Source organism: Falco cherrug, chromosome 8 (genome assembly GCF_023634085.1).
Source record: "Falco cherrug isolate bFalChe1 chromosome 8, bFalChe1.pri, whole genome shotgun sequence".
NCBI lineage: Eukaryota > Metazoa > Chordata > Aves > Falconiformes > Falconidae > Falco > Falco cherrug.
The window spans coordinates 25,623,635-25,650,559 of record NC_073704.1 but is presented as its reverse complement, the minus strand read 5'-3'; the positions used below and the strand labels follow the sequence as shown (position 1 = coordinate 25,650,559).

Here is a 26,925-nt window from a genome sequence, read left to right as displayed (position 1 = left end):
AGAGAGGGGTTAAAAAAAAAAAAAAAAAAAAAAAAGAGATGCAGACAAACAGTTTCACAGGGAGCATTCCCCTCCTTTAATCCTCTCACCACAACATAGCAGTAAAGCAGCTGCGGAGGTTCATGCCGTGCTGGATACCCTTGCAGAGTGCACCTGCTGCACTGCAGAGCCAGGCATGCCCCTTGTCCCATACTGTGGCCACAGAGACACGGGTGCCAGGCTGTTCCCATTGCTTCAACCACTGTCCGTCCACTTGAGCCCACCTACCCTTGGGCTGCACAGGGGGAGAAGTCCCAGCAGCTGCTGATCTTTTCCTGCTCAGGCTAAACCTGCCCCCCTAAGATCCAGGATACAACACAGGGCCACACACCATGGGGCCATACACCACACAAGGAAGCAGCACCCACCCCTGGCTGGAGCAGCAAATGGGGTGGGATGTGTGCCACAGCCCTAGGGAGGGGACCAGGGGCCCTTACCTGCGCAGGGAGCAAGCCAGAGATGGAAGAAAGTGCTGGGAGGAAGCAGAGCAGCACCAGCAGCAGAGCTGAAGCACTCACCACACACCTGACCTGGCAAGGAACTGATACAGCTGGGGGGCTAGTGGGAGACACAGAGGCTCTGAAACGGTTTATTGCAAAGGGTTTCTGCAGGTAACATGGGGAAGGAGCACGGTCCTTTTTGCCAGGGGCTTCTCTACTCCTCGCCCTCCTCTTCGTCTTCGTAGGAGTCCAGGCCCACCTCCTCGTAATCCTTCTCCAGAGCGGCCATGTCTTCCCGTGCCTCGGAGAACTCCCCTTCCTCCATGCCCTCGCCCACGTACCAGTGCACAAAGGCTCGCTTGGCATACATCAGGTCGAACTTGTGGTCCAGGCGAGCCCAGGCCTCAGCGATGGCCGTGGTGTTGCTCAGCATGCAGACAGCGCGCTGCACCTTGGCCAGGTCCCCCCCTGGCACCACCGTGGGTGGCTGGTAGTTGATGCCCACCTTGAAGCCCGTGGGGCACCAGTCCACAAACTGGATGCTGCGCTTGGTCTTGATGGTGGCAATGGCGGCATTGACATCCTTGGGCACCACATCCCCACGGTACAGCAGGCAGCAGGCCATGTACTTGCCATGGCGAGGGTCACACTTCACCATCTGGTTGGCTGGCTCAAAGCAGGAGTTGGTGATCTCAGCCACTGATAGCTGCTCGTGATAAGCCTTCTCTGCAGAGATGACAGGGGCATAGGTGGCCAGGGGGAAGTGAATGCGAGGGTAGGGCACCAGGTTGGTCTGGAACTCAGTCAGGTCAACATTCAGGGCTCCATCAAACCGCAGTGATGCTGTGATGGATGAGACAATTTGGCTGATGAGTCTGTTCAAGTTGGTGTATGTCGGGCGCTCGATATCCAGGTTCCTGCGGCAGATGTCATAGATGGCTTCGTTGTCCACCATAAAGGCGCAGTCCGAGTGCTCCAGGGTGGTATGGGTGGTGAGGATGGAGTTGTAGGGCTCCACCACAGCAGTGGAGACCTGTGGTGCAGGGTAGATGGAGAACTCCAGCTTGGACTTCTTGCCGTAGTCAACCGAGAGTCGCTCCATCAACAGGGAGGTGAACCCAGAGCCGGTGCCGCCTCCAAAGCTATGAAACACAAGGAATCCCTGGAGGCCTGTGCACTGGTCAGCCTGTGGAGAGAGAGAGAGACATGATATTGCTCTGAGATGGATTTCTTTGTGAATGTTTGACTGTTCAGAAGTCCTTCAGGACCTGGTCCATCCCTGCCACGGGCAGCTGCAGATCCCTCCCTCCCAGGGCACAGCAGGGTTTGCAGTGTGCTCTGAGCCCCGGCAGATGCTGGAGCCCAGCCCAGGGGGACACGTCCCCCCACTGCAGTCACCTACCAGCTTCCGGATCCTGTCCAGCACTTGGTCAATGATCTCTTTGCCGATGGTGTAATGCCCACGGGCATAGTTGTTGGCAGCATCCTCCTTGCCAGTGATCAGCTGCTCGGGGTGAAAGAGCTGGCGGTAGATTCCAGCCCGAACTTCATCTAGGGAACAGCAGGGTAGGGTTGAGCCTGGTGGAGGCTGTCGGTTTGAGCCAGCCACCAAGCAGATGAGCCGGTGCAAGCACCCATCCCTTTCCCCGGCTCTGCCTGCCAGTGGCACAGCCAAGGGCCCACACGTCAGCAGGGCCACCACCGGCATCATGTTTCTTTGGCAGGAGGTGACTGCCACCTCCCTGCACGGGAGCTCAGCTTCTCCCATCCATGGGGACCTGCCTGCCAGCAGTGTGCAGCTGCATAGCAGGAGCTGCTGTGCCGGTTGGGCTGGTTTCTCTCTCTGCACATGTGGTAGCGAGACGACCAGCACTGCTGCCTCTAGGACACCTCAAGAACAAAAGCTGGTGCTCAGGTTCGTGGCTTCTCCCAGGGAAAGGAGGGCCCTCGGGTTGAACCCGGTGCAGGATACTGCCAGCAGACCAGGAGCACTAGCTGCTTGCTACTCACCCACAGGTGCACCCCAGGCTGTGCAGATTCCAGCACTCACCAATCACGGTGGGCTCCAGGTCCACGAAGATAGCCCGCGGGACATGCTTCCCAGCCCCCGTCTCACAGAAGAAGGTGGTGAAGGAGTCATCCCCTCCGCCAATGGTTTTGTCACTGGGCATCTGCCCATCGGGCTGGATGCCGTGCTCCAGGCAGTACAGCTCCCAGCAGGTGTTGCCCATCTGGACGCCGGCCTGGCCGACGTGGACGGAGATGCACTCGCGCTGGGGAGGGGGAGGCAGGGTCAGATCCTGACACAGCTCTGTCCTGCCCATGCCGCAGGGAGGACTCTGCCTGGTGCTAGTGTCACACAGCCACCCAAACAGGACCTGCTCTGGCCAGTGGCCCCAGGGAGCACATTTTCCTTTGGATGATCTCCTGCATGCCCCTGAGGGGCCCCATGCAGCTGTCATTGCCCTTGGCCATGCACAGGCACCATGCCGGGTCAGGAGCCAGCTCTGGTGTCCCTCCTGTCCAGCTCTTGCTGTGGGCCACCAGCTCCATGGACTCTGCCCGAGGCTGTCCTCCAGCACTGTGGGGAACAGAGCCTGGCCCAGCCACCCTGCCAGGTTCCCTGGCAGCCTCAGCCCCTTCCCAGTGCCGCAACAGCCCAGTGACACATGCTGAGCTGATAGAGGCACATACTTAACCCACGAGGTGCAACCAGCACGGGGGAGCCCCCCTCCTGCTGCTCCAGAGCCAGGTAAGCACTCAGCTTGCTGGGGCAAGGCGCCTTGGGGATGCAGGGGCAGTGGGTGACAGCTAGGGGAGGGCTGGTGGTGAAGCCCAGCAGCCTCTAAGACAGCACAGAAACTCCCTGGGCTGCGCAGTCCCAACCCTGTGCTGCAAAACCTGCGTGGGCAGAAGTGCCAGGGAGCAGGCTGTGAGCTGAAGTGCCTTCTGCACTCCCATCCTGCAGGTGCAGGCCTGCTCCGCTACCCCCGGCATCCTTCCTCTGCTCCCCCTGGCACTCTTGTTCCCCTGCCCCTGGCATCCCTTCTCTGCTAGCCCTAGCACCCTGCTCTCCCGGGCAGGACACCACTACTCAGCCTGGGGGTCCCAGAGCTCCTTGCTCCCACATTCCCGGACTGCATAACGCTCTGAGCTGCGACGGGGTCCGTGCCCTGCTCCAGCGCCGGGGGAGCACAAGGACTCCTGCCTCCCCCGGGAGGGAGGGCAGCCTCAGCCCGCCGGGAAGGGGGGGCAGCCCGGGGCAGGGTCCCGGCAGAGCCCGGTCAGCGCTGCGGCGGGCGGGGCGCTGCGCCTCCTGGCAGGGCCCCGTCCCCCTCCCGAGCCGCTAAATATAGCCCCGGCCGCAGGCGAGGGCAGCGGCGATTGCCCGGTTTAGAGAGCGGCCCCGGCCCGCTCTGCCGCTGCCAGAACCCCCGCGGGACGGGACGGGAGGGACAGGACCCCCAGACACGTTCGCCGCCGCCAGCCCCGACGGGGCGCCCGCTGCCGCGGGGGGAGCCCCGCCGAGCGACCAGCTCTAGCCCCCGGTGCCCGGCTGGCGCCTCCACCCCCGGCAGCTGTCCCCGTCCGTTCGCGGCCACCGTTCCCCACCGGAGGGGTCACCCTCTCCATCCCCAGCCGCCCCTCCTCCCCCCTCGCTGCGTCAGCGGGGGGACCCAGGCGCCCCGGGACCGGTGGTTGCGGAGGGGACACACACACACACACACACGACGGGGCAGTAGCGGCGGGGGGACACGGTCAGGGGCCGGTAGGGCTGTCCAAGGTCACAGCGGGGAAGGAGGGGGCGTGTCGCGGCTGCTCTGCCGTGCCCGGTGCTCCGGGGTGTTGCGGCGCCCCCCCGCCGCCGTGCCCTCCGCCCCGCCCGCACTCACCATGCTGCGGCTGGGGGTCCGGGCTCTCCCGGCGACTCGGTGCGGCGGGGCTCAGCGCAGAGCTGCGGCTGCTGCAATCCCCTCCGCAGCGCCTCTTATAGGTGGGAGGGGCTTGGTTCCGTCACGCCCCCTCATTTGGGTACATTTGCATGCGGGGCGGGAGTACCCACCTTGGAGGCAGGGGGAGACTGTCTGTGTCCCTCCCGGCTGCGGAGGAACCCTAAGGTGTGGGGGCCGGAGCTGCCCTCCCTCCTCTGCTGGGAGGAAGCGGTGGGCGTCCAGCCAGGCTGCGGGCAGGAGGTCCGGCCTCCAGACCACAGGGGTTACAGGCGGTGCTCAGCCACCAGGATGGGGCCTGGAGCAGGTACAGCAGTCTCTACACTGCTCTGCCACCAGATCCCCTGGGATTTAGGGACACCTCGAGACCACCTAGGCCTCTACAACAGGAAAAAGTAGGAAAAACATGTTAAGAAATATGCATCAGGCTCTGGAGTTCAAGGTGCTTGCAAACCTCCCTCTGCCATCAGTACTTTGGGGACCTCTGGCTGAGGACTGCTTTTCTCTCCTGATGGGGACAGGCAGGCAGTGCCGCACACCTCCACGAGACTGCAGATCAGCACAGCAAATCTGGGCTGGGGAGCTGGCCCAGCTGCAAAAAAAAAGGGTCATTGCAGCCCATTTGCTGTTAACGACTTGTGACTACACTCAGAGAAGCCGCTCAGTTTGAGCCCCAGCTGGCGCAGCCTCCCCTGCCAGAGCCAGGGCTGATGCTGAGGATGCGTGGACCAGCAGCCTGGCTGCTGGCTGGGCAAAAGGCAGAGCCCGGCACCCCCAGCCTTGCACACACCATGCAGCGGGGAAAGGGCTCTGTCCTTGCTGCCAGGGCATGGGTGCACTCACACAGCTGTCCCTGCCCGTGGGGGGTCTGCTGCTCAGTAGACACTGCTGTGTCCCTCTGCGGTGGGGTCCGGATCAGAGGTGCAGGATAACCTTTACAAAAAAAGTAATAGGACACAATTCCCACTCCTGTGTGCTTCCAGCAGCAGAATCAGATCTCTGTGAAGACATGGGGAGAAGGTATCTCTGCAAATGGGGTAACTCCTGGAGGAGCAGGGGTTTTCCTTGCCCCACACTCAGACTTCCGTAAGGAGCGGCTCAGAGTAGCACCTGGCATGAGGGGCAGTGACTCCTGTTTTGGCGCAGCAGCAGGCACCACTCAGTCTGAGCGCAGTGCTCTGGTCACGGGCATGGGAAACAGTGCCAGCAGTCCTGCGCAGTGGGACAAGCACCTGGCCGGGCTCCAGCAATCAGTGCAGCCCGGGGCTGGCTCACACTTTCCCTTCCAGCTGACACGGGAGCATGCTGGGAGGAGGAGGGCAGGGGAGGACAGCCCCTCTGGGTCAACATAGCTGGAGCATTACTGGTAAGCAGGGAAAATTAATCTCTGGACTCAGCGTGCTGGATAATGGGTAACAGAAATCTCCAGTTTGCAGCTGGAGCCAGGAGCTGATGTTTGGACTTCTTGCCATCGGGCAGGGCAGGGACAGGACTCAGCATGGGTACAATGCAGAAGACAAGCTGGGGCTGGCAGAGTGGGGCCACGTGGCCCAGGGCGATGGCAGAGCACCACAGAGTCAGGCAGGGAGCAGGCAGAAGTGCTGCCCAGAAAGAGGACCCCATGCCTGAGCTAGGTACTTCTCCGATCACATCATTAGCACTCCTCTGGATCCCTTTTATGGACGTGCTTGGGCACTTCCCCAGAGCATGCCATGCATCCTGGCCATATCCCCCTGGTACTGGGGCTCTTACATATGTGAGGGGCAAGCCAGAGCTAGAAGAGAGTGCTGGGAGGAAGCAGAGCAGCACCAGCAGCAGAGCTGAAGCACTCACCACACACCTGACCTGGCAAGGAACCGATACAGCTGGGGGGCTAGTGGGAGACACAGAGGCTCTGAAACGGTTTATTGCAAAGGGTTTCTGCAGGTAACATGGGGAAGGAGCACGGTCCTTTTTGCCAGGGGCTTCTCTACTCCTCGCCCTCCTCTTCGTCTTCGTAGGAGTCCAGGCCCACCTCCTCGTAATCCTTCTCCAGAGCGGCCATGTCTTCCCGTGCCTCGGAGAACTCCCCTTCCTCCATGCCCTCGCCCACGTACCAGTGCACAAAGGCTCGCTTGGCATACATCAGGTCGAACTTGTGGTCCAGGCGAGCCCAGGCCTCAGCGATGGCCGTGGTGTTGCTCAGCATGCAGACAGCGCGCTGCACCTTGGCCAGGTCCCCCCCTGGCACCACCGTGGGTGGCTGGTAGTTGATGCCCACCTTGAAGCCCGTGGGGCACCAGTCCACAAACTGGATGCTGCGCTTGGTCTTGATGGTGGCAATGGCGGCATTGACATCCTTGGGCACCACATCCCCACGGTACAGCAGGCAGCAGGCCATGTACTTGCCATGGCGAGGGTCACACTTCACCATCTGGTTGGCTGGCTCAAAGCAGGAGTTGGTGATCTCAGCCACTGATAGCTGCTCATGATAAGCTCTCTCAGCTGAAACCACAGGAGCGTAGGTGGCCAGGGGGAAGTGGATGCGAGGGTAGGGCACCAGGTTGGTCTGGAACTCAGTCAGATCAACATTCAGGGCTCCATCAAACCGCAGTGATGCCGTGATGGATGAGACAACCTGGCTGATGAGTCTGTTCAAGTTGGTGTATGTCGGGCGCTCGATATCCAGGTTCCTGCGGCAGATGTCATAGATGGCTTCGTTGTCCACCATAAAGGCGCAGTCTGAATGCTCCAACGTGCTGTGGGTGGTAAGGATGGAGTTGTAGGGCTCCACCACAGCAGTGGAGACCTGTGGTGCAGGGTAGATGGAGAACTCCAGCTTGGACTTCTTGCCGTAGTCAACCGAGAGTCGCTCCATCAACAGGGAGGTGAATCCAGAGCCGGTGCCGCCTCCAAAGCTACGAAACACAAGGAATCCCTGGAGGCCTGTGCACTGGTCAGCCTGTGGAGAGAGCCAAGTAAGATTCCTCGAAGCACTGACTTTGCTGGAGGGAAGTTTCAAACTTTTGCTTGGGTAGCTGCAGATCCCTCCCAGGACACAGCAGCACTCGCCCCATGCTCCCACTCCCAGCAGATGCTGGAGCCCAGCCCAGGGGGACACATTCCGCCACTGCAGTCACCTACCAGCTTCCGGATCCTGTCCAGCACTTGGTCAATGATCTCTTTGCCGATGGTGTAATGCCCGCGGGCATAGTTGTTGGCAGCATCCTCCTTGCCAGTGATCATCTGTTCAGGGTGGAAGAGCTGGCGGTAGACTCCTCCCCGAACCTCATCTAGGAGATGTTGGCACAATGTCAGAGATTTTCAAACGGGCCCTAGGAAAAGGCAGCAGGAGCCACCCTACAGAGTGTCCTGCAGTGGGTTGTTCCCAGAGATAGTGACCGCTGTCACTGCCCAGCTGAGGTGCACTCACCAATCACGGTGGGCTCCAGGTCCACGAAGATAGCCCGCGGGACATGCTTCCCAGCCCCCGTCTCACAGAAGAAGGTGGTGAAGGAGTCATCCCCTCCGCCAATGGTTTTGTCACTGGGCATCTGCCCATCGGGCTGGATGCCGTGCTCCAGGCAGTACAGCTCCCAGCAGGTGTTGCCCATCTGGACGCCGGCCTGGCCGACGTGGACGGAGATGCACTCGCGCTGGGGAGGGGGAGGCAGGGTCAGATCCAAGACAGGACCACAAATGCAATCACTACAGGTGGTGCACAACCCCAACAGGGCAGCCCAGGCCCTTGCCAGCTTGTTTAAGCGACACTGCCGTGTAGCCTGGGTGCCTTTTGTGTAGCCTGGGCACCTTTTGTCCATCCCCATCTGCTGCCCTCTCCCAAATCAGATGCTCTGCCTCCCATCATTGTACTGCCCACCTCAGGGGCCCAGGGAGATGGAGTTGCATCTGCTGGAGCCCAGGACACCAGACCAGCACATTCCCTGGACTGCCCCGACCCACAGCCCTGAGAAGAACCCAGTAACATCTTCTCCATTCTGAACACCCAGATGGCTTAAGGGCTGGGGCCTTGCAGCAGCTCTTCCACCAGCAGGGTTGGAGGCTGAGATAACGGAGTATCACCTGGACCATGGGAGCTGAGGAAGTGACATCACCGAGGACGGGTGCCTGACAAGGGAGGGATTTGCAGCAGTGAATGGTTGCCATGCTCTGAGGTTTGGCTTCCCTAAATTAGCTCTGGAGGAGGAGGAAGTGTTAGCTGCACTTCTTAACTGAACCACAGTGCTGAGGTGGGAGGGTCCCCTCACCCAGGGCTTCAAGGGCAGCCTCAGGTCCCTCAGGAGAAGCCATGTGGAGGGGGGCTCTGCAGCTTCAATCCCTCCAGGTGAGGCACCTCAGAGCCTGAAGCCCTTTCAACAAGAACCAAAATACTCAGTGCCTCAGCCCTGCTGCTGCCAGGGACTTGGATGTGTCATCAGGCACAACCAAGGCAGAGGAGCATCCAAACCAAACCGGATTTCCAGAGCGATGGGTGCCCTGCTGTGAGTCAGCTGGCAGGACGCCGGTGGAGCCAGCCATTTTGCGCTCGGGAGCACAGCAGTGACTGCCGTCCGAGGAAGTTACAGGGGTTGCAGCAAGTCCTGGCTGTCTGTGTCTATGGTGCTTTTGGTACTGCATTTCAGAGGCAGCAGTGACAGTGAGGGATGACAGAAAAAGAAGCCCTTGATACCCATGGTGAGAGGCAGAAGTCCACCTCCCCATGTTTTCCAAAGCTGAGGTGCAAGGAGCAGCAAAGTGACACCCTGCGTATCCCTCCCAGCAGGTCTATAAAGGTTTTGTAACACAGGGAGCAAACAGTAAGTCCTGAGAAAGCTCCAGGATCTCCAGCAGAAGCGCACAGCGAATGCTTGACACAGCTGCAAGCACCTCTGGATTACCACAAGAAAGACAAAATGAGAAAGGACTTTTCTCTGGTCAAGGAGCTTGTGAACCAGAGCGGGGGTCAGAGTTATGCTGATCACTGCACTTCACCCCACCAACACACTGTGGCCAGGACTGGCTTTGTGGGACGCAGCACTGACAGCAGGCTGGGCAGAGCCCAGCAGCACCAGGGATGCAGCAGTGCTGGTCACCAGCCAGCAGACTCTGTCTTCTTCACGGCAAGGTCTGGCTCAGGAGGGGCAGGGAGCACAGCCCCGCAGGTCAGCAGGCAGGATGGCTGGGCACCCTGGGGCTGGGATGCTCAGCAGAGCAGCTGAGAACTGAGGAGCCGGAGCTTGCAGCAGGGCAGCCCGGAGGCTCACCCACAGCGGTGCCCACCCGTGGGTTGGCCCCCCTCCCCCGAGGCGCGGGGCAGTGGGTGAAGCCACAGCTTGCTGCCGGGGCTCAGCTGTGCGTCTGAAGCACGGGGGGCTGGCAAGCTGGGTGCACTCTCCCCGGCCAGAGGTGTTACCAGGGGAGGCGGGCAGGAACCACCAGAACCACCACTACTAAAAGGCCGAGGAGGAGAGGTGAGAGGGTCAGCCCAAACACCAGCCTCCCTGCACGGCGGGGCTTGGCCGGTGGCCTGCTTGCCTCGGACGGGTGCGAGGGGATGCTCAGAGCAGGGAGGCTCGGACCGCCTGGGAGGGAGCAGCTCAGCAAAGGCTGAAGCCAGGCAGGGACAGGGCGAAGCCCAGCGGGTACTGCCGTCGGCAGCTGCTCGCACCTCTGGGCTTCCAGCAGAGCCCCCGCGGGAAGCTATGGGGGTCGCAGCCTGCTCCGGGGAGGGTCCCGCCGGGGGTCACCCCACTCCAGGGAGTACCCGCAGGGCCGGAGGGAGGGGGCAGCCCGGGGCCGGCACTCACCATGATGCCGCCGCCGCACGACCTGCCTCCCTCGGCTGCCGCAGCTCTGCACGCCGGGACGGCCGCGCCGCCGCCGCCTTATACCGGGGGCGGCACCGACGCTCCGAGGCAGGCCGCCCCGCCCGAGACGGGTCCGTGTGCTTGCATAAATTTGCCTATATTACGCATATTTGCATGCACCTGCATATATGCGGCTGCGCTGCCCGGCAGCCGGCTGGGTGCGTTGGCGGGGACGCGGAGGAGCAGCACCCCTGTCCTGCCATGCAGGGGACACGGGAGACCAGGGGGTCCCCTTGGGGGAAGGGCAGCGGGGCACAAGGGCTGGTCTCGCTTTGCTTGCTGGTCCTGGCGGAGGGGTTCTGCTGTGCAGTGGGACGGTGCCTTCTTGCTGGGTGTCCTGCTGGTGCAAGGCACCGTCCAGGCATTGACCGGGAGAGAAGACTTCAGGAGCTGAGGAAGGAAAGCTAGGGAAGAACCTGGCTCAGGTCTTCCCTCCTGGTGGGAGTGGGTGCTGATGTGATCCCTGGGTGAGCACAGGACTGGGTCTCTGCCAGCCACACAAGGCCCCTGAGGAACACCTGGGAGAGTTTCTGGAGAAAGCATGGGCAGAGGAAACACTGCAGAGACAAGTGCAAGCTTTGCTGGCCTCTTTGGAGATCAGTGAGGACAAAGCAGGAAAACTCTGTCCTGTCCTTTGCCGCAAGCCCCTCAAGGACAGTTGCGCCCCAGAGCTGTACCTGAAAGCCCTGCCTGCTGATAGGCTCCTCCTTCTCCAGCCTGGCTCTGCTGCACCTCCATGGGTTTGATCTGATTTCACACAGTTTTATGAAATTGCCAGTGAGGGGGTGGGCAGAGCTTGGAGTACCTTGAAGGGGGAGTATTGAAGTTTCTTTGCAGTGACTTCACTGATGTCTGCCTTTGCTATGGTGAATAACATGTCCATCCTCTCCTCCCCCCTCCAAAATGCTCACAGCATCCACTCAGGTGTAGAGCCAGCCCTGCCTCTGCCTCTGCCTGAGCCCTCTGGCTTAATGAGTTTTCACTGAAAGGCGCTGTCATCTCTCAGCTCACTCCAAAAGTTGAAAGCTGGACCTAAATTATCCACCCACAATGGCCTTTCTTTGTGCCTGAGTCACCTGGAAAGTGTCACCTTCGCTGATGAACACATGTAAAGTGACTGAAAGCAGTGGTACTGCTGTGAAGCCTGTGCTGGTGTCTAAGCAACACATTTTTGAGACCTGCAGAAATGGCTGAGCCAAGCAATCAGAGCAGGTTTAATCAAGCTGGTGGGGAAAAGGGTTTATTTTTCACAGAGGTGCCCCAGGTTGTGAGTGCTGCTGAACCTGGACAGGATGCTGTTGTGACTAGATAACTCTGGAAATTCCTAAACTCCTCCCTGTGGTATAAATGTCCTTTGAGCGACCTCAGAAATCACTAGATAACACAGGCCATGCTGATGCAGACAGTCCATGAGAGTGAGAGAGTAATTGGTAGCACTGAGGCATCAAAATTTGAGCCCTACAAGTTAATTGGTGTGAAAAGGAGAGATGTGATCATCTTTCCCCATGAAAATCTTTGCCAAGGTGCTCACTGAAATGGGTACTGCATGCCAAGGCGTCACTTCTGGCTGGGTGTCTCCCAGCATCCTCCTTACTTTTATGGTGCTGATTAATTCCGGGGTGTTTATAGCATGAATGCTTTGCAGCAGTGCTTGGAAGCACAATTGTCAGAGCTAGGCAGCAAGAAGGCAGGTAGCTGCACAAGGCTTGAGTGGTTCACCCAACTTCAGAAGATTTGTGTGACAATCTGGTAGCACCTTGGGGTGTAAAATGATGTGATACTTCTCCAAGACATGCCTGGATCTGTTTACATACCATCCTGGTAGAGAGCTGAGGGTGAAACATCCCCAGTTTTTCATTACTGCAAATGCATGCTCACAGTGAAAATAACCGCTCAGATGCTGTGATGTTGAACAAGCAGGGCAGCAATGACTGACAAGAGAGCCATGAGTCATTCAGAGCTATACATCTCCACGTACCTCTGATCTGAAAAGCCCAAACAGATGCCTAAGCTTTTCTGAAATGCTTAAGAACAGCTGGCTAAATCCAGGAAGCACCAATCAGCTGCATCTTGTCAGTGCCTAACTGCTCAGCAGCCTGCCAGATGCTGGTAGCAGCAGCCTGCAAGCACACGATGGAGGCTGAGCCTGCCCTGGCTGGAAGAAGATTCATCCCGAGGCAACCCCTCTCTCATCTCACAGAGATGTTGCCCACATGCCTAAGATGTCTCTAAACATTTTCAGATCATATCAGAAATCACAAGGTTGCAAGAATTGCTCAGGAATCATTTTCATCACCACTCAGAACAAATTTGGACCCTGCACCAGCACCAAGGGGGGTACATAAAGCAAGCAAGGCATATTTTAGGCTCGTGAGTCAGAATTCAACCATCTCTTAACAGAAGAAAGGGAAAACCAGACTGAAGATACCCCAGGGGCAGAGCCCTGCACATTGTAGGGGGAAACCCCTGCTTGCTGCTGCACACAGGGCCCAGGAGATCAGCCAGCTCTCGGACGGGTACCTGCTGCTAACAGGAACCCCTTGTCAGCAGAGCTTGCAGTTACCCAAACAAAGCCTCCAAAATAGCTGTCTTCCAGAAGTATGTTAAGGTCTGCCACACCTAAAAGCACCCAGAGCTGAAAGTGGGGAAGAGATGACCTATTCAGAGTCTAGTCTGGTACATGCCATCCACACCCCGGTTCCCTGCTCCCTTCACTGTGGAAAGCCCAAACTGTTGTTCCCACTTTTCAGACCTCAGTTCCACCCGGGCTGTTCCAGGCAGAGCAAATAGTGTCACGGGGCAGTTTGGGGACATGACTCTCTTGGGAAGCTAGAAGAGACCACAGCTGTGCTGTGGGTTCAGGGAGGAAGTCCAGTGCCCTCCACTTTAAGCCCAGCTTGAGGGGAGCACAAGGCAAGCACCAGGTGATGAGGGGTGCTTCAGGAGCAGGGCTCCTCTCTGTGTCTTTAACCTCAGACAAGAGCTTCCCAAAGAGATTGCATCTGTGCCTGCCCTGCTTACCCCTCGCTCCATCCTTGCACAGTCGCCCTGCCCATAATCCTCTTAGCAGTGTGGTTCAGCGGAGAGGTGGAGGAGCTGGGATATGCCTCCAGCCCATCAGTCCCCTGTGCAGTCTGCTCTCCAGCAGTGCCTGCACTGGATGACATGGCAGCACCCTGAGCCCAGAAGCCACAAGGCAGGAGGGAGCTCCTTCAACCTGACAGCTCCCAGAGCCCCGTACAGCCACACACTGCCTCCTGCTTAGCCAAGGACTTGGGCAGCAAACCCAGCTGCTGGGCTGGTAAGCCCAGAAATCCAGTAGTGCTCTGCTGCACGGTGAGTTGTGAAGACAACTTTCTCAAAGCAGAAAGACAGCTCTGTGTTAACACAGGGCAAACAACATTGGCTGGTAAAACTAATGAGTCTGTTGAAAGCATGAGGCTTGCACTGCATCTTGCAGATGCTGTGAGTTCAAGCTAGTCCCTTGCGATGCTAACTGCCCCAGCAGTATCCCAGCAAGCCACTGTGTAGGGTCCCTAAAGCACAGCTTGCTCCAGCATTGTATGTCTTATTGCTGCTGCATTTCCAGCTTGACAGCGTTAGGGACATGCTTTGCCACCATGAAATGTTCTAGCACAGCATGGAGACAGGCAGAAATGTTCCCTTTGCCATTCCCTAAGATATGCATGCCTTGTTAAAGTCAGAAAGGGCCCCTGAGCACCTCATCCTTCCTCTTGAGTAGATAGAGGGGATCTTCATCAGTGGATGTCTTAAATAACCCAAGTGTGGCATTTACTCCTGAAGACCTGCTGGGATGCAGAGAACGGCAGTGATCTGACAGAAGTTCTCTCTGCTGGAGCTGAGCAACAGCAGAGTAATTGCTGGTTCAGATAAAATGAAGTCAATTGTGAAACGCCCGCTGCATTGCCTGGAGCATGTGCTGTGTTACAGGAACAATAAAGCTAATTCCAGATCTTGCTACAGTCCTAAGCCCTGAATCACCGGGCAGTGGCAAGAGCGGGGAGGCACTCCCAGGGATACAGGCAGCCCCGCACGCATGCTGAGCCCCAACCTGCAAGGCTAAGAGGGACTGGCGGACGAGTTTGGACTAGCTCTTTTTCGGGCACAGCAGCCCTGGCTGAGCAGCCTCCCTGGTTCAGAGTCAGCCTCCCTGGCTGCCAGTGTCATCCACCTTTCCTCACATCCTGGGAAAGGCAGCTACACACCCACGGGAGCAAAATAAAGCCTCAGCTGGCTAATTGCAGTGACTTCATATCAGGGTTCTGAGCATGCCTTGTGTGAGCAAGCTGCCTCTGGGCAGGTGATAGAGGGGCTCAGCCTGCTGAGATGTCCCAGTGCTTGCAGGGGATGCCAGTGTTGCAGCACCGGTGGGCTGTGTGGAGGGGCCAGTGCTGCTTTTCCTCTTCTCCAGGAGCTCTTGGAGCTGGCGGTGGGACAAGCAGTGTAGCAATAACTGCAAGCAGAAGTGCAATGAATTCTGCATGGCTGGGTGATGGTAGATGGTAGGAGCTCCTGGCAAAGCACAGGTTACCCCATCAGGCTGAAGGGGCTCTGCATGGCCCAGGCAAGACCGTAGGTATGGTGATGTCTTTATCCCTGACTCTTTGGGCCTTCCTGTCTTATGGGTTCTCAAGAATTGCAACAAAGCTGTGGTCAGCTCTGTTGCAATGCTGCAGAGCGTGCTTATGTGAGCTGGCAGTGATGGGGCAAGAGGCAGCAATCACTTCCCCTGCTCCCAGGAGTACGTCTCATCTGCAGGACTGTGGCTGAGTGCCCAGCCTCTGGGTAGCAGAGAGGATAGGGCAGATTCATCCTGGGCATCTCTGCAGATGCACCCACTCCTTTGAGGTAGATTAACCACTGGCAGGTGGGCAAGTCCAATGTCCCCTGGGAAAGCAAACAATTCCTGGCACAGGAGCAGCTCTTCTCTGCCCTGGTTTTTGGGAAAGAGTTGAGCTTCTGATGGCTGGACAGATGTGAGCAAGGAGGGTTTTGCTTTTGGAAGTGTGTTGTGTGTAATACGAACAGCTTGCCAGCCTGACGGCACTCTGAGAACAGAGCTGGGCCTGGAGAAACTAGCCTGGAGTCTTGGGGATTGCCATAGAATTGTTAAAAGCAGAAAGGAGGTGCTGGCAGCTGGCCAAGCACTAGTGAATGTCAAAAGGAAATGTTTAATGAGATAAAAGATGCATTTAATAACCCAACCTGGCAATGGCTCCCAGGGTACTCCTGCCTGGAGCTGTTTGTGTGCACACAGAGTGTGGTATGCGAAACCAAGGCTGTCCTCCCTACTCCTCCCAGAGCCCTGGGCACTTCGAGCCAGTGGCCTCAGGTCACTGGGCTGAGAGCTTGTGTTCAGTGGTCATCCTGAGGATGCCTGGCTCGAACACATATATGAGAGATTCCTAGCAGAGTTAAGTTGGATGATGAGGGGCTGTGCATGTAAAGCAACAGCTACTTTGCAGGGTTTCCCTATTGTAAGGACTCAGGAGCCTTGGTTTGCTGAGCTCCTATGCCTAATGTGGTCCTCCTCATTAGCAGGATCCATGTCCAGTCACCCTGTGCACCCCAGGGCTGCTGTGCCCTTCCCTGGGTTGGCGTGGCTCTCACAGTGCCATTTAATAGCCCTGCATGGAACACAACCAGGAAGGCTTTATCACCTCCCGAACAACAGGACACGGAGCCTGGCAAGAGATGCGTACCAAGGGCTCCTGCATGTGTTGGGGGACCCTCAGCATCCTTATCAGGCATCAATTGGCCATGGAAAACCCACCTCAGCAAATAAGCCTGGTTTCCATTCTTGAGATGACAGGTCTGCTCAGGGGGAAGGTAGAGATGTAACTGGCTTGTAGTGCAGAGGGTGTCCCAAGGAGTGAGCAGCAGTGTTAGTGTGGTGCCTGGTGAGGCAGCCTGGGGTACCCAAGTGCTGCTTGACAATGGTGAATCATCAGCAAAGGGCTGCCCGTCTTCTGTGGGGATCCCTGCCAGGCACCTCCAGCTTTAATGATTTAATCAATGGTCTTGAAATAAAACCCAAATTACTGCTGATAAAGTTTGAGGGTGGCAAGTGGATGTGCAGAGTAAAAAGTGACAAGACTGCCCGCCCCTTCCTCCAAATTCCCAAATCAATTACTTTGTATTTCACTGTAAAAAAGCAAATTTTCCTGCAATGTGGCCCTTTAATCGGGCAATTCTAAATCATCCTTAATAGCTAATTGTCCCCTTCACTAGCTATTACCACACTAAGCTTCACATTTTTCGAAATTTTTATTAGTCAACATTTCTTATCACTGTGGGCCTTGCACCCACACCTGGGGGTCCGCAGCACAAAGGCCCTCAGCAGTATAGTTCCTGGCTAACAAGCACACCTTTACTATTGATGCATCTCATATGTCCTTAACAATGTAGTAACATAAACAGGCTGGCTTGGCATGCCGAGGTCAATGTTCTGGGACAATGCAAAAAGTAGATCTGTAAAGACCTTTGGCAGCAGCTATGAGCCTTCTTCTTCCATGGACATGGAAAACAGATTATTCCATCCCTCTTTGCGGCAATATCGTGTTTTATGCAAATGCTGTTATCACTATCTCCTGCCAGCTTCCAAGTAAGGATGTCATGCCGGTGGTGTTGATCTGAATCAGCCAGACATGTAATTGTGCTGAAAGGTGATGACAAGCTTGCATAGCAATACCTGCCTTCCCTGAGACACGGCTGATCAGTACTAAGTGCTTTTTTCAGTTTTAATTCTCCGCTGACAGAATCAAAATTAATTCTTAAGTTATTTTTTTCTGGTATTATCAGTAATCTAGAGTTTTCTGGGTCAACCCGTTTATTTTCTTAACGACTGGAATGATTTCTGTCCTTCAGTCCTTTGGAATTACCCCAGTTTTCCTAGCTGTTAAAAATTACCATCAGCAGCTCAATAAGACCCTGTTAGGTCCATTAATAATCTCAGTGTGGGCCTGATGAACTGAAAGTGTCAATTTTAGCAGGTGATGCTTTACACACTGGTTTGTTACAGATGGCATCCAAATTACAGCCTCCTCCATTGTATCCACAGCCTGGTATTTAAGCACCAATGGCTATGGAAAACAGCAGGAGGCTGCTTACTGGCATACTTTTGTGCTTTTTCTTGTTTTCTTCCAATGCAAAGGAATTGAGTGCATCTCCTTTTTTGTTTCACCCTTTTGTTTCCTTTTTCACCTTTGAGCTACGCCTATTAGCGCAAAGGCAACGGGCAAGGCTGGCCATGTAGCTGAAGGGCATGGTGAAGACCAGACAGTGGGTGACCCCAGTCCTACCGGGCACTGAAGAAAAACCTGGCCAAGCCAGCTGGACACAAGGGTCTTGGTGCTTGGGAGTCTGGTTGGGTTGCACCAGCGTGTTGATGTGCATGAGTGACATCAGGTTTTGCTTCTCAATAAAATTCCTTCTTGTCCTTCGTCAGCCACAACTTCTGCTCCCCTCCATGGCTGAAGGGCTCCCCAGCATTAGGAGGGGGTGTGTGGTATCAGCCTTTTCATGACCCCTGATCTCCCTTCCCTTGGGGTCAGTTCTAGACCATGCAGCCCCCACACTCACCCCCCGGTGGTCATGGGATGCCTGGCTCCTCTGTGTCTTGGGATTGTCCAGGCTCTGCGGCCCACCCTGTTATCAACTATGTGCCAGGGACAGGGTGAAACTTCTTACTGCTGTGAAGCTCAGCTGCTGCCTGGGCCCATGCGAGTGCTCGTCATGGATAACCTATTTAGTCGTGGGCTTCTGCCACCTCTGCCAGCCTCTGACGCTGTTGATTTAAAATCTGCAAGCACCTCAGTTTTGCCTGGGTTTTGGCTGGGGCAGCAGCTTTGTCGTCACCGCAGGCATGCACTGCCATGGGGCGGTGCCTGGGATGCACAGCCTGTGTCTATCACATCCCTAAATCTGTCCCAAAGTCATTGCCCTCCTTGAATGAAAGTCACCCTGACTTTGCTGTTTCTCACTTCTCTGTCCTGCTACACCAACTAAAAGCAGCCAGATGACTTTGCCTCTCTGGATACTCCCCAGCTCCTAGAAGGTGTAATTCTAGAAAAGTCAGCTGGGATGAGAACAGAGCATATTAAGAAAGAGATGGGCAGGTGGCTGAGAGCATGGCCATCGAGACAAACACGAGGAGCATCAAAAACATGAGGGTATGGAGAAATCGACTGTGCAGAGAACTCAGAGGAGCTGAGCAGGGCTGTTTAGATGAGATAGCAGGACTGGGGGTAAAAGAACGAATGTGGATTTTAAAAATGTGTGCTCCACTCAAGTGATGTCCTCAGCTGTCACCAGCTGGTGATGTCCCACCCTGGTGCAGCTCTTCCAGGGGTGAGAAAACCCACTGCTCCTACTGACCCCTTTTCTGGAGGCTTCACCGACCCTGTAGCCATGCCCAGAGGTGAGGAGCATGGTCATGGCTGCTGCTGTTGTCTCTCCTGGGAGCGGGCAGGCAGAGGAAGGTGGCACAGAAATGGCATCCAGCAGCCTGCCTCGCTCTGCTCAGCCACTTCTCACTCCATCCCACCAGCTCCAGCTCCTGTTCCCTCCCTGCTGCATCTCCACATGACTGCCCTGGAATGGGGACCTTCCTTCGGGAAGCAGGGAGAAGGGGAGGGAAGAGATGGCTGGCTGTGGCTCACTGAGCACTTCACAGCTCAAAATTTGCCAAGAATATGATTTTGCAGTATGTCATTTTGAGTAAGCTGTGAAAGGGTTTGTGTTCTCCTGAGGAAACCAAAAGTTGAAATATTGCTCAGCGCTGAAAAAAAAAATCTCTTTTAATATGTGGTTTGCATAATAATATAGCACGAGTTCATGACGCAATTCAGTTGGCTTCCTAAGAGATCAGGTAACTCGGATTAAAAAAAAAAATTGGTCCTTTGGGGTCCTGCTTCACTCACCCCAAAGGTCTTTTCTCAGAAAGCCTCAAGGAATATTTCATGAGCATTTTTGTGACCCTGGAAAGCTAAAAACAGGTTCACAACGCAGCAATCCCCAGAATTTGTGAAGAAACAAGGGTCTTCTTGAGATACACTCAAGATGCCTGTGCTGGGTTCAAAGCTGGTGTGAGCCAGGCTGGCAGGTGGGTGCGCCAGGACTTCGGGCTGACCTAGGAGGAAAGGGCAGGGAAAAGAGGGCAGGGTGCTGTGGCTGAAGGTGTATGCCATGGGAGGCACCAGCAGGTGATGGGCTGCCTCTCTTCGGCTGCTGCGAGGTGGCTGGCTTTGCTGGTTTGAGTAGGGGAGTGACTGTGGCAGCTCTGGGGCAAGGTGTGGTTGGCACCACGTCCTCTCTCCTGCCAGTGCCTCGGTAGGCTACTGCCCAACTCCACACGGCCTCCTATAAGGACATGAGGGAGGTGTAAGTCCTCACTGCATATCCTGATCTCATGGGTGAGGGACACGTGCCATGAAAGCAACAGTAATACATTCCCCTGACTCCAGAGCCCTGGCCAGCATATGGGTCCCTCTCCTTTTCACAGCACGGAAGCCTCCCCATCCGTTGGGCACAGAGTGGGCTGAGACCTGGCAGCTCTGGGACGTCCTTATTCCCACATTAGCTGCAAAAGCATGAGGAAGGAAAGCAACGTGCCGAGACTCGGCTAGGTCCTGGTGGCATATCCTTGGCTTCCCAGTCAGCAGGGTGGGGTCCCTGTGAAGCAGCCTGTGGCTCCATCTAGTGCCCATGCCAGCCGGGCCCGGGCCAGCCCGGCGCCCATTGCTGGGCATAAGCCAAACCAGAGCCCCTGACAGCCAGCGAGGGCACCCTGGCCAGAGGCAGCCACCCCAGGGAGCCCACTCCCTGCTCCTGGTCAGGCAGGTGCCGGAGGGCACTGCTGCAATGGCATCCAGGAGAAAATCCCCAACAGCAGGGAATACTCCAAGCAGTCACTTAAGGAAATCATCAAGTGCTGTCGGATGGCAGGGGACAGGTCTCCCATCCCTTGGGGAGGAGATGCTCCTCGGCACAAGAGATACCCTTGGCATTTCACCTGTGCCGGTTGGTGCTCCCCCAAGCCCACTGCTCGTGGCTGGGGAGGGCTCTTCTCGGGGACGGCTGTCCTGAAACCGTTCCCTGAGGACTGCTGGGAACGGCCTGTCTCAGCACCCAGGTCTCCCCAGCCTGCCGGGTACAGCAGCACTAGGAAAGTTTGCCAGGCTTCCCAGCTAGGGATCTATGGGAGGTGAGGAAGACATCCCAGCTGCAGTGCAGGAGTGGTGGGGCTCCAAAAGGCTCTGGCCCTGCAAAGACCAGGCTTCCTCCTTCTCCCGTGCAGAGAGCCAGAAGGGACAGCATCCCTCTGGCCAAGACACATGCATGGGTGCAGGTGAGTGGCCTCGGGACAGCCCGTGACCCTGCGGATGGGCGAGAACAGCCCCTCTACAGCAGCTGCTGGGCAGGGGCCATGCAGAGAAGAAAGTCCACGTCAAAGCTCCCAGGGGCGGCTGTCCCCTGAGCCCCGGCACCGGGGTGGCTGGCTGCTCCCGGCTCCCCTCGGCCCGGGCAGGGCTGGGAAGGGTGCGGGGCTGGTGATGCTCTGCCGGGGCCGCAGCGGTGCCAGACAGCCCGGGCTCCCGGCGCCCGCCCTCCTGCACGCCCCCGCCGCGGCGGCGGCACGGCCGGGGCAGAGCGCTGAGTCACCCCAGCTGTCCCCTCCCGCGGGCCTTTCCGGCAGGGACCGGCAGGGCAGCTGACCGGGCAGCGGGCCAGGGGCAAGCGGCGCCCGGGTGCCGCCCGGGGAGGAGGGGGTCGGCCGCGGCCCGCAGCGCTCGCAGCACCGGGGGCGGCCGGCGGGGTCAGTGCCCCCCTCGTCGGTGCTGCCCCGGGCGCACACGCAGCCCCTGGGAGCGGAGCCCGGGGCCGCAGGGGGGGCTCCCACCGCCGCCTGATTTTCCCGCGGCGCCTTGCGGGGCCCTGCGGGGGGGGGGGGGGGCGCGGCAGGGCCGGGGGGCAGCGGACCGCGGGGGCCCCGGCCAGGTCCCTCCCCGGGCCGCGGGGACGGAGACCGGGCGGCGGCGAAGGCCCGTGAGCACGCCTCTCTATGACCTCACCCGCCTGAAAAGCGAACGCGTGACGTCACAAGGCGCCGCCGCCGCGGTTGGCTGCAGCTGCCGCTCGTCAGCCGGCGGAGCCCGCCTCCAGGCCCCGCGGCGGCCGGGGGGGGGGGACGTGCAACGCCGGCCGCGGGCGGCCCGGGGCGGGCGGGAAGGGTTCGGCTGCGGCACTCAGGTGGGCACCGGCTCGGGGCGGGGGTGGGGGGGGGTGCGGAGGGAGAGGGGCGCAAGGGGGCACTGGCGGACCGTGGCGCACCGGGGGAGCTGCGCGCCGGGGCGGCGGGGACGGCGCGGCGGGGTCCCTTTCCGTGCTGCCGCCCCCGCCCCTCCCGGTGGCCTAGATCCGCGGTCGGCAGCCCGGGGCTGGCCGCCGGAGGCGGCGGGGGAGGGGGCGGCGCGGAAACTTCCAGCAGCAGCGCCGGGCCGGGCGGCACCGGGAGCGCCGTGTTTACAGCGGGCCGGGGGGGGCGGTCCCCGGCGGCACCGCCCCGCCGCGCTCCCGGTGCCGCGCTGGGGCTGGCGCCAGCGCCGCCCTCCCCGTCAGCTGATCGCCCGAGCGGCGCGGGCGGGCGGCGAGTACCGGCGGGGGGGTGGGGTGTCGCGGCACCCGGGGGTCGGGGGGGCCTGGAGCAGCGGCATCCCGCTCCCATCCTCGGTCCGGAGCGGGCCGGCCGGCTGAAGTGCCCCGAGGTGCCCGGGGCCGCGGAGGGTCCCCGCTGAGCCCTTAATCCGCTCCAGCCGCTAAGCACCTTAGCGGGCTGCTCCCGCTGCCTCCCCCCCGGCCTGGGACAGAGCCTCCCGGGGGGACAGGAGGGGAGCTGTGGCAGCGGGGTGGACACGTCGCGGGGCCGGGCGGCAGGGATCCCTGTCCCCTTGCTTGGGCAAGTTGGGGGGACGCCGGTGCGGCAGCAGCAAGGGTCCCCGGCTGGGGCTGTGGGTGCATGCAGGTGGCCGAGGCGCCGGCAAGGGTGCTGGGGAGCCGTGTGTAGGGCTGCTGCTGAGCTGCTCTCGGGGGGACCTGCGGGGTGGCTGGGGTGCCCAGGGAGGGCAGAGCAGCCCGCCCATGCCCCCTCACAGCCTGTGGACCCCCTGACGTTGCCTTCCCTCCCCGCAGTGACCCCACGGGACAGCCGCACGTCATGGTGGACTACTACGAAGCGCTGGGGGTGAGCCGCAACGCCACTGCCGACGACATCAAGAAGGCGTAAGTGCGCGGCAGGCGTGCCATTGCCTGTCGGGCAGGTCAGCCTGACCCCCCCCACTACCCTGGCACCTGCAAAGCAGGGGCTCCCTATGAGCCGGTGGAGACAGGGACCAGCTCCAGAGGTGACAATCCAGCCTTTGTTTCCTTTGTGCGGAGGCCAGAGCAGGGCCGGGCTTTGCTGCTGCACAAAGGCATCTCTTGGTGGGGTTTAGTCCCTTTGTCCTTGCTCTCTGCCTGGGGCTGAAGGTGGGAGGTGGGTCCTGCTGGTGTCTGGAGGCATCCCCTCTCTCTGCCAGAGGGTGCGGGGATGACAGGGGCTGGGGCGTGGGGGCTCTGCTAGTGACAGGGTCTGGGGGCCGGTGCTCACAGGGTGGGGAGCACCATGTCCCCTGGTAGGGACATGGGCTGTGTTGGTGGGTCACATGCTGTGCCGCAGGCACTGTAGGGGAGGCCTGGGGATGGACAGAGCCTCCCACAGCTGCTGTCTGGCACCCTGCTGAGGTCTCACTGCTCTCACTGGCATGAGGCATCACCAGGGGGAATAGGTGTGGATGGGTGTCACCTGGGGGTGACAGAGCTCCCTGCTGAGGGGGCTTCCAAAGAGTGGGTGAGAGAAGCAGGGCAGCCTGGGTTAACCCCAGCTAGCTGCAGGCAGGAAGAAAGGGCTGTTTGTGCTCACCTGGACCCAGGAGACCCCCAGCAACCCCTCATCCATGCGTGCCCATGGTGGAGCCCAGGAAGGCTCCAGAGCAAACCTGTAAGCATTGTCCGGAGCCATTGCCAAGGGCAGCTAAGGTGGGCACAGGCTGCACCTCTGGGGTCATGCCACAAATATTTGCTCAGGAGGCAGAAGCAGCAGTCCAGGGAGCTCCCATTTGATGCCTGAAGCTGTAGGGTGTGGGGTGAAGCAGCCTTGGGGTGCCCCTGCCTACAGGGTCGGAGGTGTGCGATTAGAAGGGGGTTGCTGGCCCAGGACTCCCCCAGTACCCAAGGGCTGCTACATGCCCATTGCTGCCTGTCTGTGCAGGTACAGGAAGGCTGCACTGAAATGGCACCCAGATAAAAACCCAGACAACAAGGAGTATGCTGAACAGAGGTTCAAGGAGATCGCCGAGGCGTACGAAGTGCTGTCAGACAGTAAGAGGCCATGGTGCTGTCTCATGTGTCCCCCCACCCTTGGGACTGCTCACCCTGGCATGTCCTGCTGCTGGGCTCATCAGGTGGCATCCCTGGACATGCCTGGGAGGCAGCTTTACTGCCTGGCTTGTGGGGCCTGGTTACCTTCCCTCAGAACAGGTCTTGGGAGAGATGCTGGGGTGCTGGCCTCCAGGATGAGGTGTCCCCGGCGGGGCTGAGGCTTGTGCATCCTTGCCTGAGGCCCTGACTTGGGTTTGGGAGCAGTGCTGGCATGGCAGGGGCTCATGGCATCCCCCTTGGCCAGGGGAAGCATCGGTGCCCACGCCTGGCAGCCAGCTTCCCCGCAGCCCCCTTTCTTCTCGTTCCAGAACAGAAGCGCGATGTCTATGACCGCTATGGGAAGGATGGACTCATGGGGGCAGGTGAGTGGGTGAGCAGGGCTGTGGGGGTTACTGCAGCTCTGGATATGGCCCCATCTGAAGATCCAGTGTGGGTCTGTGACCCCAGGGCTCCCCACACTTGGGTGTTCCCATCCAGGGCTCTTCTTAACTCTGAGCCTCTTCCCTCCAGCAGGACCAGGGGGGTCCAGGGCTGATGCTGGGGCCCCTGAATTCACATTCACCTTCCGCAGTGCTCACGACGTCTTCCGGGAGTTCTTCGGCGGGCGAGACCCCTTCGCCGACTTCTTTGGTGTGTGTGGGGCATGGGGGTCCAGGGGTGGGCTCAGGGGCAGAGCACATGGCTGGCCCCAGCTTGGGGGTCCCCACAGCAGCGCCCTGCTTCTGGCTTGCCAAGCCGTGGGAGCAGTGCTGATGGCGGGGGCCCTGCCTTTCAGATGAGATGCTGCCCTTCTCTGAGCTGCGAGGACCTGGCCCCCGGCACCATGGGGGTGGCCACTTCTTTTCCCCCTTCCCAGGATCCTCAGGTAGGAGATGCTGCCAGTCTCTACCCAGCAGAGTAGTCCCAGGACACTGCATCCCCCTCTGCAGGGTCCATCCCCTGTCTTTCTTGTGTCTCCCACCCCCTGGCACTGACCTTGTTGCTTCCTTCTCCAGATTTCTTTGCCTCGTCCTTTGGCTCTGGTACCGATGCAGGGCTGGGCTTCCGCTCCGTCTCAACCTCCACCACCTTTGTTAATGGCAGGCGCATCACCACAAAGCGGTGAGGGCAGTGCTGGCCCACCTCATCCCCGTGGACCCCCTCATCAGCAGATCTTGGACCCTGCAGCATGCCACTGCGATGCTCTAGCTGGCTGGCCCTTGACCATCCACTTGTCTGTCTGCAGGATTATCGAGAACGGGCGGGAGCGGGTGGAAGTGGAGGAGGATGGGGAGCTGAAGTCGATCCACATCGATGGTGAGAAGTGGCATTGCAGACCAACTTGGGATCTGGCAGTGCCACCTCCAAGCACCCTTTCCCTTTGGGGCGTGCTGCATCCAGGCTTGATTTTGGGCTGAGCCCTGGCTGGCCTGGCTTTGGGGATCTGTCAGGGAGGATTCGTGGGGTGGGCAGGAGTTGCTGGGACCTCGTGCCAGCTCTGGAGTGCTGGAGCAGACACGACCCCTGTCCCCTGCCCCTGTTCCCACAGGCGTCCCTGATGACATGGCACTGGGGCTGGAGCTGAGCCGGCGGGAACAGCAAGCCTTCCCCAGCCCACGGCCCCCCTCGCCCCCGCCGCCCACCTCGCACCGACCCCCAAGCTCCTCACCAGTCTGCCTCTACACGGACAGCGAGGACGAGGATGAGGACTTGCAGCTGGCCATGGCCTACAGCCTGTCTGAGATGGAGGCTGCAGGGCACCACCAAGCAGGTGGGCATGGCCCCGGCACCCTGCCGGAACCGGGGGGCAGCCCTGGCACCTCATCCTCCACCCACAGAGCCCGTGGTCCCCAGGGGGGGCCGGAGCGGGAGCTGCGGGGGGCCAGCAGCCCTGCCACAGCGGGGCACGAACCTGCCCCCAAAGCAAAGCAGTGGCACTGCCCCCTGCTCTGAGTGTGGGGCTGGGGTTGTGTCCCCCTCCCCATGGGGCAGGGAGAGGAAAGGGGAGGTGGGGACTTGCTGCCTGGGACTTGGCTCCTGCCTACCCCAGCAAGGGACGAAGTCCCTCCTGCCCTGCCTCCTTGCTGCTGCTCAGGTGGGTGGGTGGCTGGTGGCACCCAGGGGTGGAGGGGCTGCCAGAGTTGGGGGTCATGGCTGGAAGAGCGGCCCTTGGTGGGATCCCGGGAAGAGGGACAGCTCCTTGCCCTGGCTCCTGGAAGCACAGGATGCCCACGGGCAGGTGTGTCCCGGCTCTGCCTGCTCCTCTCTCCCCGCCTGCCCAGCAGAAGGGCAGGGGCCCCAGCTGGTGCCTCCCTGCCCGCTGCCTGCCCCTGCCCAGGCTGGGGAGTACTGGGTCAGGCTCTCCCTCCTTGCCAGAAGGGGTGTGCACGTGGGTTCTGCTTGGTGCCTTGTGTCTGTCTCTCGCCTCTGGATGCTGTCGCTCCTGCCTGTACCCCCTCCTCCTCCTCTGTCCCCCCCGCCATCGCAGAACCTGCCTGGTCACCCCCTTCCCTACGCCTTGCACACCCTGCAGGGCACTGTCCCTCCCTGCTTCCCGCAGCAGTAGTGACCCTCAGTGATGCTCACAGGTGTTCCCACCCTCACCATTGCCCACGGTCCTGCCTTGGCTCTCCTCCTCTTTCTCCTGGGACCTTCCTCCCTCCCTGCCCTCCCCAGCCCTAGTCCAAGGAGGGTTTCACAGGTGCTGTTGTGTCCCCCCCTCCGCTTGTCTCCCCAGGTGTGTTCTGAGGCTGCTGCGCCCAGGGACCGCGCACGCCTGCTCGCCCACGGAGGCTCTCCCAGCCAGGACTCCGCTTTCTCCCTGCACGGCCACCCCCTGCCACCCCCTTCCCCCAGCACCCTCTGGCTCCGTGGGACGCGGCGGGGTGGGGTGGGGGGCATGACAGGGCTTACAGCCAAGCACTACCAGGGGCTGGGGGGAAGATGCCCCAGACATCACGAGGGCAGGGGGAGGGTGGGGATGGGGGGCTGGAGGGGAGGGGGCTGGAGGGGGATTGCGGTAGATTAGGCTGCGGGAGGTGCTGGCAGCAGGCAGCGAGGGGCAGCACTGCTGGGCTCAGCCAGCGGGGCCGGGCTCTGCCCCCCTCCTTGCTGTAGCCCCCGCTCTCCATGACCCCCTTCTGCTGACAGCTGTCAATAAACCTGTTTGCAGTA

General features: G+C 59.5%; 3 protein-coding genes across 6 annotated transcripts; 1 reads left to right on the top strand and 2 right to left on the bottom strand.

The window, feature by feature from the left end:
- Nucleotides 1-614: 614 nt before the first annotated feature.
- Nucleotides 615-4,483, bottom strand: LOC102055950 (tubulin alpha-5 chain). Its single transcript, XM_055717511.1, has 4 exons — nt 4,373-4,483; nt 2,530-2,752; nt 1,882-2,030; nt 615-1,665 (listed from the first exon to the last, which is right to left on the bottom strand). Exons 1-4 carry the CDS (start codon nt 4,373-4,375, stop codon nt 694-696), a joined length of 1,347 nt encoding a protein of 448 aa, XP_055573486.1. The 5' UTR covers nt 4,376-4,483; the 3' UTR covers nt 615-693.
- On the top strand, nt 3,058-26,925 carry DNAJB2 (DnaJ heat shock protein family (Hsp40) member B2). 4 transcript variants are annotated; one of them, XM_055717515.1, is made up of 10 exons: nt 21,389-21,546; nt 22,486-22,575; nt 23,603-23,712; nt 24,081-24,134; nt 24,286-24,402; nt 24,548-24,637; nt 24,768-24,873; nt 24,998-25,068; nt 25,301-25,522; nt 26,489-26,925. In XM_055717515.1, the coding sequence occupies exons 2-10, from the start codon at nt 22,511-22,513 to the stop codon at nt 26,497-26,499; spliced, it is 846 nt and encodes a 281-aa protein (XP_055573490.1). In that variant the 5' UTR covers nt 21,389-21,546; nt 22,486-22,510; the 3' UTR covers nt 26,500-26,925. The 4 variants fall into 4 exon arrangements, with proteins under 4 accessions (XP_014138494.2, XP_055573488.1, XP_055573490.1 ...); XM_055717514.1 differs by having other exon boundaries at nt 24,283-24,402; XM_014283019.3 differs by lacking the exons at nt 21,389-21,546; nt 26,489-26,925 and adding an exon at nt 3,058-3,231 and having other exon boundaries at nt 24,283-24,402; nt 25,301-26,482.
- Nucleotides 6,320-10,325, bottom strand: LOC129736590 (tubulin alpha-5 chain-like). Its single transcript, XM_055717512.1, has 4 exons — nt 10,216-10,325; nt 7,842-8,064; nt 7,553-7,701; nt 6,320-7,370 (listed from the first exon to the last, which is right to left on the bottom strand). The coding sequence occupies exons 1-4, from the start codon at nt 10,216-10,218 to the stop codon at nt 6,399-6,401; spliced, it is 1,347 nt and encodes a 448-aa protein (XP_055573487.1). The 5' UTR covers nt 10,219-10,325; the 3' UTR covers nt 6,320-6,398.

What these genes read in the sequence shown, in the direction of transcription:
- LOC102055950 (XM_055717511.1), bottom strand. An exon ending in CCTGGAGCCCACCGTGATTG is followed by an intron (nt 2,031 to 2,529) that starts GTGAGTGCTGGA and finishes GCTGTTCCCTAG; the next exon opens with ATGAAGTTCGGGCTGGAATC. An exon ending in TGGACAGGATCCGGAAGCTG is followed by an intron (nt 1,666 to 1,881) that starts GTAGGTGACTGC and finishes CTCTCTCCACAG; the next exon opens with GCTGACCAGTGCACAGGCCT.
- LOC129736590 (XM_055717512.1), bottom strand. An exon ending in CCTGGAGCCCACCGTGATTG is followed by an intron (nt 7,702 to 7,841) that starts GTGAGTGCACCT and finishes AACATCTCCTAG; the next exon opens with ATGAGGTTCGGGGAGGAGTC. An exon ending in TGGACAGGATCCGGAAGCTG is followed by an intron (nt 7,371 to 7,552) that starts GTAGGTGACTGC and finishes CTCTCTCCACAG; the next exon opens with GCTGACCAGTGCACAGGCCT.
- DNAJB2 (XM_014283019.3), top strand. Translation starts at nt 22,511, where the DNA reads ATGGTGGACTACTACGAAGCGCTGGGGGTGAGCCGCAACGCCACTGCC. An exon ending in GCCGACGACATCAAGAAGGC is followed by an intron (nt 22,576 to 23,602) that starts GTAAGTGCGCGG and finishes CTGTCTGTGCAG; the next exon opens with GTACAGGAAGGCTGCACTGA. An exon ending in AGGCGCATCACCACAAAGCG is followed by an intron (nt 24,874 to 24,997) that starts GTGAGGGCAGTG and finishes GTCTGTCTGCAG; the next exon opens with GATTATCGAGAACGGGCGGG.